Raw genomic sequence first — 13,988 nt, forward strand, 5'->3', positions numbered from 1 at the left:
CCAAAGATATTTAATTCAGCCACACATATACACACAGAAAAAAAAAATGAAGTTAGGAAATCTACAGGAAACGGGAAGAACTAGAAAGCATTAAGTGATGTAACTCAGGCTCGGAAGGACAACCACCATCTATTCTCTTGCATGTTCAAATGCCAGTTTTAAGTGTTCTTTTTATTTTATGTGTGTGGGTGCATCTTTCCCCTGTATGTGTATCTGTACACCACATGCATGCCTAGTATCTAGAGACCAAAGGAGAGCATCAGATTTCCTGAGAGCAGCTGTTAAAGCAGTTGTGAGCACTGACCCAGGTCCTCTGGAAGAGCACCCAATGCTTTTAAGAGGTAAGTCTCTCTCCAGCCCAAAATGGGCCAGGCTGGCCTCTAACTAGTGAGCCTCCTGCTTCCTTCTCTTCAGCATATTCAATCAGTGTGAGCTGCTACAACCTGCCAAGTCCTAGGTTCTAGTTATAAAACCTGTGCATCTAGGAGGAAGTAAATAGGACCATAGAACAAGAAACTAAAAAGGGGCCCTTGCCTGGGAAGGGGGGGGAAGACAACAGAATATGGAATATTAATGTGGAAGGGGGAATACTGTGGGCAACAGAATACAAGCAGGGAAAAGGAGGGGCAAGAAGATGAAAGAATATCTTGGAGGCAGGAGGATCAATCAAAACAAAAGGATGTATGAAAATGTTATAAGGAAATCTGGTATTTAGTAATTTAATTGAAAACCATCCCTGAGTTGCCCCTTGATATTGCAACTGCAGTGCCTACCATTCCTCCATCACAGCTGGCTGCAATTTTGTCTTTCCAGTTGCAAGATAAAATCAACGAGGTCATTTATAACTCTCTTCTCACATGTACATGCAATCCATCACCAAACACTGATTCTACCTTCAAGGATATCCATAGTCTGCCACACCCACGTCTACCACTATTACCTCCACAAACTTAAATTGTGTTTTAATTGGTTGTTTTTCCACCCATGTACTCACAAACTCTTCGTACACATAGCTAAACCTAAATATGAATGTTCATACAAATGCCTACAAGGCCTACATTATCTTCTTCTATAAATCCCAACCTCTGCTTTTATTTCTAATATAATCTATTAGCTTATCACTCTGTTTTTACTACCCTGTCCCTGGGTTTATCACACATGTTAAGGACACTAGAATATTATAAATGTTAATATACTAGCTATTTTCTCTTTCTAGTGCACTTATTTCAGATACGTACATGGCAAACTTCCTTACTTTTTCAAGACATTCCCAAAGAGGTTTACCTTCAAAGTATGAGTATTATCTAGTCTGAAGCAGAAAAGAAAGACAGGGAAAATTAAAGGGACAAAGGAAAGAAACCCCAAACTCATCAAAATGACAAGCATCCCTTTCACAATGACTTTACTTAGATGATAATAACTTCTTTGCTGTGGTCTGCCACTCCTATAGACAAGATTTAAGACAGCCAGTCCAGAGTCAAAAGCTCCAACAAAATTAAGAAACTTTGCTGTAATGGTTATCTACATAATCAATATTTCTTTTATAAAGACAGAATATTAAAATACTTATGAATCATGCTTATGGCCTAAACATGTATAACCAAGTTTGTTCTTTCACAGCTCTAAACCTAAAAAAAAAAATTTATAATCTCACAAGAAACTCTATGGACTGGAGAGATAGCGCAGTGGTTAAGAACATTGGCTGTTCTTCCACAGGTCCTGAGTTCAATTTCCAGGAACCACATGGTGGCTCACAACCATCTACAGTAAGGTCTGGCACCCTCTTCTGGTCTGTAGGCATACATGCAGACCAGTGTTGGAGGCCGCTTGTTTGTTGCTCAGCCCTGAAATAACCACACAAAAACTGTATTAATTAAATCACTGCTTGGCCTACCAGTTCTAGCTTCTTACTGGCTAGCTCTTACATCTAAAATTAACCCATTTCCATTATTCCCAGACTGACTTAGAAACCATGCAACTCCCGTGTGTCAGCTTTCCAAATGTTGGATTACAGGCATGAATGACTATACTCCACATGTCTTAACCCCCTTGTGCAACCTTTCTGTTACGTAGTTTTACCTAATCAGATTATTCTATCAAGGCATTTGAGAAGCCACCCTGGGGTCTCACATACCAAAAAGGAGGAGAATGGGAAGATGGTTCATTTGTCACATAAGAATGAAGTACTAAATACAGATCCTCAAAACTCACATTAGAAAGAAAAGAAAAGAAAAGAAAAAAGGAAGGAAGGAAGGAAGGAAGGAAGGAAGGAAGGAAGGAAGGAAGGAAGGAAGGAAGGAAGGAAGGAAGGAAAGCAAGCAAGCAAGCAAGCAAGCAAGCAAGCAAGCAAGCTGTATATCACTGGCAGGCAGGGGTGCACGTCTTTAATTCCAGCACTGGGGGTGGGGGCAGAGAGGCAGGCAGATCTGTTAGTTCAAGGACAGTCTGGTCCACAGGGCATATTCCAGGGTAATGAGGGCTACAAAGAGAAACCCTGCTTCAGGAAAAACAAAACAAAACTATGAGCACCTCTAATCCTATACTAGTGAGGAAGAGATAAGAAGACCCCTAGGGTTTGCTGGCCAGCCAGTCTAGCCAAATAAGCAACCTCCAGGTTCAGGTAAGAGAAAGGTGTCTCAAAAAATAAAAAAGACAGGGTCCAGGTGTGGTGATGCATACCCTTACCCCAAGAGGAAGAGGGCAGAGGCAGGCAGTTCTCTGAGTTCTAGGCTAGCCTGGTCTACATAATGAGTTCCAGGACAGCCAAGGCTACAGAAAGAGACCTGTCTCTATAAAATATAATCAAATGAATGAGGACATTATCTGATATTGGGCTCTGGCTCCATTACACATGCACATGGACACATACAAGAACATACATACACAGATGCACAACAGAATAAGAGGGGAAAGGTTCCTCAGTAACCTTTTGAGGTAAAACTTCAGAAGTCACTGAAATTTTATATATATGATAACTGCTAATACAATGAAGTGTGACTCTGTCTGGGGAAACCCATATCTACACTTGGGTATGTTCTATCCTGAGTGCTTCTCTATTAATCAGTACGCTTAAAGCTATGTTAAAAATCTCATAATAAACTGACTCTGCTTCATACTAGCCTGTTCTAAATGGTACAATGAAAAACCATAGCTTCACTGGAGTAGTGGTCTTGTGTAGATTTCACAAGCTGCTACAGACATGCCCCATGGCCAGTGACATGCAAAGTCAGCTCATTCTGTTCTTGTAAGTAAAAAATAATTGGAATTTTGTTATAAAATACTTAATCCTGTGATAGTTTAACCATCAACAGATGGTTGATCCTAGTAAACCTAGCCAGGCATCCAGAAGGAAAAATTAATGTTCTGATGAACTACTTTATAGGACATCAGTATCAGACTAGGCCACTCTGTAACCATGACATATCAAGAGAGGAAAAAAAAAACAAAATAACAACAACAAACAACAACAAAAAACATGGGACATTAAAGTTTGGGCAATAACATTAAAATGATACTATAGTTAAAATTAAAATAGACCCAAATCTGTGTGTGAATATGGTTGTGGCTTGCCTTATTATTTTGTTTTGTTTTTGTGGGATTATTTTTTTGTGGGAGAACAAAGTCTCTCTCTGGAACCTGGAGCTTGCCACTAGGTATGCTAGCCAGTGACTACGTGTCTCTACTTCTAAGTGTTGAGATTACATGCTCACACCACAATACCAGATTATTTTATTAGGTGCTGGGGCTCGAACTCAGGTTTTCATGTTTGTGCAGCAAGCACTTCTTTTTAACTGACTGAGCTATCCTCAGCACAGACAAAATACTATTTTCACAGCTTGTAGGGGTTTGAATGAGAATGGCCCACATGGGCACATCAAATATTAATGGTCTAGTAAAAAATTAAAAGATGAGGTCTTTTTGGAGACAGTATGTCACTGGGGATGGGCTTTGAGGTTTCAAAAGCTCACTGCAGGCCCTGAAGCTGAATGCATAAAAAGGGGATGGGGGATGCAAATCAAATAATCCCAAACTAACTCTAAAAGATTCCAAGACTATTCTTTATTGTAAGGGAAAAACTTAGGTTAGGGAACAGGAAGTCCAACCTCAAGGTGTGGAGTACAGGAACGAGAGAGAGAGAGAGAGAGAGAGAGAGAGAGAGAGAGAGAGAGAGAGAGAGAGAGACCGAGAGACCGCCATGTATTTTCTCTGGGTACCCAAAAGGTCACACCCCAACCTGCTCCAGCCTCTTAAAGGTCATTGGCTGAAGGAGGTTCCCTGGTGCGGGAGAATTGTCTGTATTCTGTCAATCATATTTTAATAAAATGCTGATTGGCCAGGCAGGCAGTATAGGCGGGAAAGCCAGACAGGAAGTAGGGGTGGAGCAATGAGAACAGGAGAATTCTGGGAAGCAGGGAAGTTCCTCTGCCATTCCTGTGCAGACCACGGAAGAGGCAACATGTAAGCTGTCACACTGAGAAAGGTAATGAGCCCATGTGGCTAACGTAGATAAGAATAATGGGGTAACATAAGTTATAAGAGCTAATAAGTAGCCTGACCTAATGAGCCAATCAGTTTATAACCTTATGGAGTCTTGTGCGTGATTTTCCTTGGGACTTGCCAGCTGTTGGGGTACTTGGAGGGATGGAAACCCCAACAAGCCGGCCCCCTCATGTTACAGTTCCCCATTACCTTCCCCTTTTGTCTAAAGAAGAGCGTTCCAAACCTAATAGAAAACTATATACACTAGGAACAGATATCAAATATAAAATTAGAATTAGAACCAGCATAAATGATATTAAGCAAGAAACGTATGTTAAAAAATGTTTTAATAATCTATCCTAAAGAGTCTAAATCTTGCATTGGAAGTGGCTTGGCTAGATCATAAGAGGAAGGTAACTATGACTATTTAATCTTCAACCCCACTGAAGGCCTGGGAAGGAAGATAGTATTAGGTAGGAAGTGCAATCAAGCAGCTTCCAAAATGTGAAGTATATGACAAAGACATGTGGTATTAGAAAGTTATTCTCATGACAGTCATTCTTTTTTGTAATTATAAAATATATGTTCATTTAAAAAAATTTTAAGAGTTCATTTTTTTCTTCTCTCCTAGCCTCTCTGAAAGATTTTAAAATTTAAAATGTTATCTTCTATACTAGATATAGAAAGCTAAACAAAATTATTCCTTATTTGTTAGTGATTCATTATTCAGAAATCTGTGCATGCTTCCTGAGTAGAATATGGAAGGAAAATCTTTCAAATTCAAAATATTAACATCTTTTAATAACTTTTTAAAAAGTCACACAGATTAATGATAGTTCTATTTCTCCACATAATAAAGACCTAATATAAATTCACAACTAACATCATGTTCAACAACTAAAAGTTCAAAGCTTTCCTTCTACAATCAGGAACAACAACAAAAAAAAAATCCCTACTGTCACTACACCTATTCAGCACCACAAAATGCTTCATTCAACTATCAACCACACAAGCAACAGCTATCTATAACACTGCAATTGAAAAATCCCTACTCTCAAATGCTGCAGTAGGCTCCAGTGCCCAAGTACAATACATTTACTCATGTATATGTGGTGATACTGGTGTAAACAAACCTGTTCTGTCAGTTATAAACAGTATATAATGCCAGTTTAACGTCACTGGTTTGTATATTTACTGTTATATACTGTTACTTGTTGTATTAATTTTAAAGAATACTTGTTATGATTTGGGCCTTACATATTTCCAAAGATTTTATTGACAACTTCTAAGGTTGTTAGGAAATAGTGGGACCCTCAGATAGGTAGGGTGTTTTAAAAGGAAGTCAGATAGTCGGGCCACGGTTTGAAGAAAAAAATGTAACACCAGTCCTCCATTCTCTGCTTGCTGTCTGGCATAGGATGATGGGACCCCAACACAAATCCCTGCTCTGATGCACTGTGCCACCAGCCAAGAGCAATGAAGCGAAACCATATATATCTCAAACTGCAAAACTGTGAGTCAATAACAATCTTTGCTCTTTGTGACATTCCTTTCTCGGGTATCTTGTCAGAGCAGTGAAAGAGCACAGAGCTCTTCCTACTTATTAAGGAAACATTTGCTGTAGTACAATCCAAGTCACATTCTCACGCACCCTATGCCTACCATTGCTTGATTACATCAAGACCACATAAGCTACCAGAATGGCAGATAACTCTAAGGGTGCAGCAGGAGCACTCTTACCTTGGTGGTATGGACTCTCTCATTAGACTTAAGACCTACACAACAAGAGGAAAATCATCCATGGTAATGGAAAACCGGACAACTATCCAGGGCTAGTTAAATGATGGATCTTGAAGGAACCTACACCTGGTTAATAAACCAGCCTGATCTAAAACTACACTCTAAATATTTATCCTTATGCCTATAGATAAGCACAGTCCTCACCCCTCATAAAGACAAAGAAGTAAAGGGATCAGGTGTGGTAGCACAGCACTTGGGAGGCAAAGGCAGGCAGACCTTTGTGAGTCTGGTCATAGTGAGAAGTCTGGTATACACAGTGAGTTCTAGAACAGCCAGGGCTATGTAAAATGATCCTTTCTCAACACCACCTCCCACAACATACATACAAAGAAAGTCTCCAGGCAACTAAGGAATATGGAGAGTGGGAAAAATAGTCTTCCCCAGGGAAGAGCACACCAAATTGGTTATCCAATACTAAATGATCAGCCCTGAAGTCGCATAAATACAAATAACACATAGGCTGAGAAAGTATGTATTTATATTTAGGTAAGAACAATTAAGAAAAAGAAGCCATGAATTTGAGAGGGGAGAGTTACATGGGAGGAAGCAGGGGTGGAAAATTATATAATTTCAAAATATAAAAGATTATTTTTAAAAGATCATATTCTATAGTGTTTACCAAAACACAATTACCTATGATATATTTCTCAGAGAAACTTCTAAATACATGGTTATTAAGTTATGCATAGCTGTATTAAGTCCTAACCACAGCAATTAGGCAACAGAAAGAAATGAAAAGGGTCAACACTAAAATGGAACATATAGAAGTCAGTCATACTTTTATATCCTAACAATAATCTATCCAAATTTTTTCTTTTAAAGCAAAATCCTATTTATAATAGCTAACAGCAAAAAAGGAACTACACTGAAAACAACAAAGCTCTGATGAAAGAAGCTAGAACTGTAAATAAATAGAAAGAAAGATTCCCCATGTTTCCAGATTAGAAGGAACAAAACTGTTAAAATGTGCAAACCACCCAATGTCCTGTTGATCCAATGTACTATCAAAATTCTAATGACATTTTTCACAAAAACAAAAGAAAATAATCCCAACAGAGTATCACAAAAGACTCCAAATCAAATATGATCTTCAGTAAAAAGAACAAAGCTATGGACCTCACCTCATTTAACTTCAAAATTCACTTGCAAGATCTAACAAGAAAAGAATACTATACCGGTATAATAGAAAAATGCCAATGAACAGAACAGAGGGCCAAAAATAAACCCACATATGTAGAATCAATTGATTTCAAATGCTACCAAGGATACATCTGTTGCAAGATATTTGATTACACCATGTAAAGGCATGTCACTGTGATTGGTTTAATAAAAAGCTAAACAGCCTAGCAGAAACTTCTGGACAGAGAAAGCTCTAGGAAGAAGAAAGTGGCCAGCCAGATGCAGAATAATCAGGACAGGTATAATGGAGATGTGGAGTGTGTGGAAGAATGCAGATTTAAAAATATGGGTTAATTTAAGTAATAAGAGCTAGTTAAAAACAATTCTAAGCTAAGGTGGAGCTTTCATAATTAATGTCTTCATATTGTTTTTTGTGTGCTGGCAGCTCAAAGAAAAATCTGCCTATACACATCACAAGAAAAGGGGGGGGTCTCTTCAGTGGGACTGGGGAAAGCAGATGTCACTGTGGAGACCAAAGGATTCTAAGTATGAGACCAGATACTGTAAAACTACCTCTTAAAAAGAAGCTGCTGCAGGTGCTGGGGAGATAGTTCAGTGGTTAAAAGCACTGACTACTCTTTCAGAGAACTTGTGTTCAATTCCCAGAACTCACACGGCAGCTTACACCTGCTGGAACTCCAGTTCCAGGGGATCCGACCCTCACACAGGCATATAGCTGGCCAAACACCAATGCACATAAATAAAAATACATTTTTTTAAAAAAAAAAAAGGTTGGGCAATGATGGTGTATGCCTTTAATCCCACATTTGGGAGGCTGAGGCAGGCAGATACTAGACCAGCATAGTCTTACAGAGGAAGTTCCAGGACAGGCACCAAAGCAACAGAGAAACCTTGTCTTGAAAAACAAAACAAAGCCAAAAAAAAAAAAAAAAAAAAGAAGGAGGAGGAAGGGGAAGATAAGGAGGAGGGGAAAGGGGGGGGGAGAGAAGCCTCCTAGACAATGGTTTTCTAAAAACATGACACCAGAAAGATAGATAACAAATAAAAAAATAAACCAGTTTACAGAAAACTAGAAAGCTGTGCACACCCAAACAAGTCAGGGATACAGTTGTCTGAGTGGGAGAAAATGTAAGCCATACAACTTCTGACAAAAAAAATGTCTGCATGTCTGTACTCACTGCAGTGCTATTCCTGATGGCTAACATGTGGACTCAACCTAAGCTTCCATAAATAAATGACTCAATAAAGAAAAAATGTATATATGTATGTAAAGTAAAACACCCTTCAGTCATTAAAAAAGGAGACCTAGTCATTTGCAACAGGATGGATGAACCTAAAGGACACCAGTTAAGTAAAAGAAATCATGAGTAAAAACATGAACATCCTGAGTTTTCCAGTACTGAATAGTAAACGGGCAAGTTCACAGAAGCAGAAAGTCAAATGGTAGTCAGCAGAAAGCAGGGTAAGGGGGTGGGGTGATTAAGATGTTGATCCAAGTTAAAACTTTCAGTTAGGAGGAATACATCTGAGAGGGCCATTGCATAGCATGGTCTATAAGAATATATTTAAAATATGCTTATTTTCCAGCTATTTTGAGGTATCACTGATTTTATATTTATAAACAACTCTAAACCGAAAATACGTCATTAAATTTTATTGTATTTGACATAAAGCAGGTAACAAAACTTTTGAATGGGAAAAATGTTACTATATTTATGTAAAATAGTTTCTAGATGGATGTAATATATTACAATATACTTTTAAGCATTTGGAAAACAGAAATCCTAACAATGAAATATGTCTCAAAGGACAAGAATCTGGAAGACTTACCATTTTTGCTGACATCCAGTTCCCTGAGATTAATAAGGTTTGCAATGGATGCTGGTAATGTTGTTAAATCATTGTCTGGCAAACTTAGTTTATGTAGAGACTGACAATTAAAAAGTTGCTAGGGGAAAAAAAGAAAGGATTTCAATTATCTTTTACATTTCTTTAGTTATTTCATGGACTAATTTATATGATAAATATCCATATTAAAGCTGAATGAGTTAGGCCTACATTAACACTAAAAAAGGCTTTACATTGTTCAGATTATGTAATTGTGAATCTGAATAAACTTGAATCACTTAGAATGACTTATACTTCTAGCCTCCATCCAGTGAGAACCAGTATATAAAATATATGGCTATATTCTTTGTTGGAGCTATCAAAGGGTAAGTGGTAGTTACAAATTGTAGCTTGTCTTTCAATCAACCTTATAAGAAAGCCATATTGAAGAGTATCCCTTGAAAACCATTAGGTCTGTGGCAGGTACATGTTCAGTTACTTGCACTGTTACAGTCAGCATCTCTCTTATACATGCTTCCGCACTGAGGTCCTAATTCATGACTAACCTAGGTTTTCCATATTCTGTCAGAGAACTAGCCATGGCAAGTCACAGAATTGTTGGAGTACACAGTAACGAAGAACAGTAAATTACAAAGTACACTACAATCACAGTGTAGGTGTGATTCACAATCAGGTAACTGGCAATGTTTAACATTTTTCCATAGCTATTAAAGACTTCACAAAATTATCAAGAATAAACTGGGCTTAGTGGCTCAAGCCTTGAATCCCCAGATGTGGGAAGCTGAGACCAGAGCTGGAAAAGCTGAGACAGGAGGGTTACAGTGAAGTTTGAAGCTAGACTAACGAAGCTAGACTAACTACACAGTGAGATTCTATCATAATAAAATTTATAAAAAAAATAATTACCTAGGATAGCATTGGCTTTCCAATGCTTTTAGTATTGGTCATCATGGTTAAAAGCTGTCATCCCAGGTGTTCACAAACATACAAATATCTAAACCAACTATTTCATAAAATAAGGTTTATAAACAACATGCTTTATTTTTCTGTTATGCTACAGTTAGGGTTGCTGGATTAAATACAGGATACCCAATTAAATTTGAATTTCATATAATTTTTTTAGTATAACTTTATCTCACATACTGCATGCTTATACTAATTATTTCATGTTCGTCAGAAATTCTTATTTAAATAAGTCTCCTATAATTTTATTTTCTAAATCTCACAGTCCAAATTATAGTCTATTTCTCAGGATTCTACTAACACATATTAAGTTGTTCTTTGGTGGCTATGGCTGGCTGGTTTTTGAAACACATATGACCCAGGCCAAGGCAGAACTCACTGTGTAGCTCAAATTGACCTTGAACTGGAGATCGTTCTCCTTTAGGGACCACCAGGCTCAGCTCTAACCAGTTTTTTAAGCCACCAATTTCAAGACTCCATTTACAGCTTCAAAGGGTATGGTGATGCACACCTTTAACCACAGGCCTTGGAAGGCAGGAGCAGGTGTTGCAAGAGCTGCTTGTTTGTTTCCTGGCCGCCCGGCAGCCTAGACCCCCAAAATAATCACACAGAAACTATATTAACGATATTATTTAAACCGTTTCTTGGCCCATTAGCTCTAGCTTCTTATTTGCCAACTCTTACATCTTAATGTAACCCATCTCCATTAATCTGTGCATCACTACGAGGTCGTGGCCTACCAGCAAAGTTTCAGCACATCTTATCTGTCTCTGGTAATGGCTCCATGGCTTCTCCCTGACTACTCCTTCCTCCCAGCATTCAGTTTTGCTTTCCCTGCCTAACTAAGTTCTGCCTTGTTATAGGTCCTCAGTTTCTTTATTCATTAATGGTAATCAAAGTATACAGAGGGGAATCCCACATCAGGCAGGGAGATCTCAAAGAGCTGAGGACCACCTAGTCTACAAGGTGAGACCCTGTCTTGAAACAAACAAACAAAAACAGCCATTCAGATGGCCCCTAATAAACTATTTAAAGCTACTGCAGTTTTTTCATAAAACATAAGAACAAATACAGGTAATAAGAGAAAAATAAGTAAGTGCATACTAAAGAAATAAAATGGTAATGTAAAAAAGAACTTTACAACATCAATCTTTTCCCATCAGATGTAATGAGATTTCAAAGATGCATGTTCTCCAAATCAATTCTAGACAAAATGGAGGAATGCAGAATCCCACCTCTAAAAACTTATTTAACCATAAAAGCATGATGTGGTAGCTAAATAACAACTAGCCCCAATTATAACACTGCATATAAAGGGTTTATAGAATTTACAATAAGTAAAATTTCAGTTCTTTGACTAGTAAAATCTAATAGCTCCAGAAGTTGTATTGATGCATTATCTATTTTGATGGTTATAATATGCTTCAATTAAAATAAAAAAGTTATTAACATGACTACTTAAACAACTTGAATAGAGGTAAAATCTGTATCATTTGAATCATGTTTACAGTAGGACTAAACCAGTGAATGGGAACACATATGTACAACAATATAAGAATGTAAACATCTATGGAGACATTATCTAATGTAATAATTGACAGTATTAGCACACCTTGGGAAGCTCTTCAATCTGATTAGCATCTAAATAGAGCTCCTCCAAAGTTTTTTCAAAGGTAAAAATCTCTTTGGGAACTTGTTCCAAGCTGCAATGAGAATAATCTAGAGTAGTGACCGTCTCTTCTTCTCCTCGTAGACAGCGACATGGCACCAACCGCACAAACAAACTTCGTTTTGTAGTCATTTTTAAAAGCTGCAACATGTAGATAAAAACAAGTCAAATTATATACAATATAACAATCTGTCCAACAAATTACCATCCATATAGCTCAACTCAATATGCCACAGACAAAATACTTCCTCACCATCACACACACCCAATTGAAGTTTGCTTTAGTATCTATACTTATATTATCTACTGGACTTCAAATTAAACTCAAGCACTCCAGTACTTTAAAAAACAATCCAAGAAGTAATCATTCATATTTTTATAAAACCGTGCTTTGTGAATTCTGCTTAAATCTCAAAAACAACAATATGAGAGAGATTTCTCTCTCATTTCTGGCTTTAAGAGTTGTTTCTTAGGGAAGAATTGACTATATGCATTTCTGAATAGGAAATGACTACATAGAAATTTTCAGGTCTTCTTAACCACCCATTAGGGATCAAGCCTCATTTAACTTTCCTATGTGTGGTGGTTTGAAAGAAATGGCCTCTAAAGGGAGTGGTACTCATATGTGAAGTCCTTCTATATATATATATATATGTTGCTTTTATTGGTTAATGAATAAAGCTGTTTCAGACAGTGGCTTAGCAGAAGAGAGTGAGGCAGGAAAACTAAACTGAATGCTGGGGGAAAAAAGACAGAGATGAAAGCCATGTAGCTGCTGTTGGAACCTTGCTGGTTGGCCATGAGCCTCATGGTAAAATATAAGATAATGGAAAGGGGTTAATTTAAGATATAACAGCTAGTAAGCAATACGTGTAAGCTACTGGCCCAACAGTATCGCAAATAATATAGTTTCTGAGTGATTGTTTTGTGGGCAGCCAAGAACAAACAAGTAACCTCCAACCATGGTACCAATAGAAGGTGTAGCCTTGTTAGAGGAAGAGTATCACTGTGGGGGCAGGCTTTGAGGTCTCTTTGCTCAAGCTTCCCTCAGTGTGACTTCCTGTTGCCTGAAAGATGTAGCACTCTCAGGTCCAGCACCATGACTGACAGCAAGCTGCCATGCTCCCCATCATGATAATGGACTGAACCTCTAAAACTGTAAGTGAGCCACCCAATTAAATGTTTTTTTTATAGAGTTGCTATGTTCATGATGTCTCTTCACAGCACCGAAAACCCTAATTAAGACACTATGATTCTCCTACATGAAAATTCCCATCTACTTCAAGTATAATTTTGTTTCAATCAAATACCAGCCTATAGTTTTTAGAAGAGCTTAAAGATTCTAAAATTTTTAAGACTGTATGTGAGTAAACTCACTTTAAATACAGTCTTTCAGTTACAGAAAGCCAGGTGTGAATTAGTAAAAATTCACAAAGCCAATTTTATTAAGCAAACATTAAACTAGCAGAGTAATAGTTTAATATAATGAGAATGACTGCCAATTGGTAAGTAATTCTTTGTATAAAAATACAATTCTTGCACAGAAACAACACTTTTAACTAGCACCAAATCTGACTTAAAGTCATAAAGACTTCAGGTACAAAATATAAGTATAAAAACTCAGTAAGAAAGATAAACACCTTAAAAATTTTAATTACTGAAAATCGATGAATAAAATGTCAATGTTTAAAAAAAGACATAATCAGCATTATTTTTTCCTTGACTTGGGATCCAATATGGTTCTGCAAGGCACTACACTAATGGTTCTACTCCCCACTTTATGATACTTCAATGTCTGACAATAGGCAGGGTAAGCACTCCCCTATACTTGTTCCCACACTATGCCTTTACTAAATCACCAGGCACTATGCTAAAATTCTTTGGATAAAGTATGTAAATATTTTCTGTATTACAATTTCCTAGGAAATGTCCTATTGTTTCCATAGAGAAATAGAGTTTTAACTAGGAAACAACAGCCTGAAATTAAAGAAAGATCTTGAAGGCAGTAATTAGTTTTTCTTTTTTAGAACTACAGACTTGTAGATTTTTGTAAAAGAATGTAATATACATTTGAAATAGAGCCTCAAAA

General features: G+C 37.4%; 1 protein-coding gene across 1 annotated transcript in view; it reads right to left on the minus strand.

The window, feature by feature from the left end:
• Erbin (erbb2 interacting protein) overlaps positions 1–13,988 on the minus strand; it is a 112,863-nt gene that overhangs the window by 60,415 nt on the left and 38,460 nt on the right. The window contains 2 exon segments of the mRNA XM_048442928.3: positions 9,250–9,367; positions 11,843–12,040. Coding sequence (XP_048298885.3) covers positions 9,250–9,367; positions 11,843–12,031 — 307 coding nt within the window. The 5' untranslated portion in view covers positions 12,032–12,040.

The sequence above is a fragment of the Myodes glareolus genome, chromosome 15 (assembly GCF_982192425.1).
Source record: "Myodes glareolus chromosome 15, mMyoGla1.1, whole genome shotgun sequence".
Lineage (NCBI taxonomy): Eukaryota > Metazoa > Chordata > Mammalia > Rodentia > Cricetidae > Myodes > Myodes glareolus.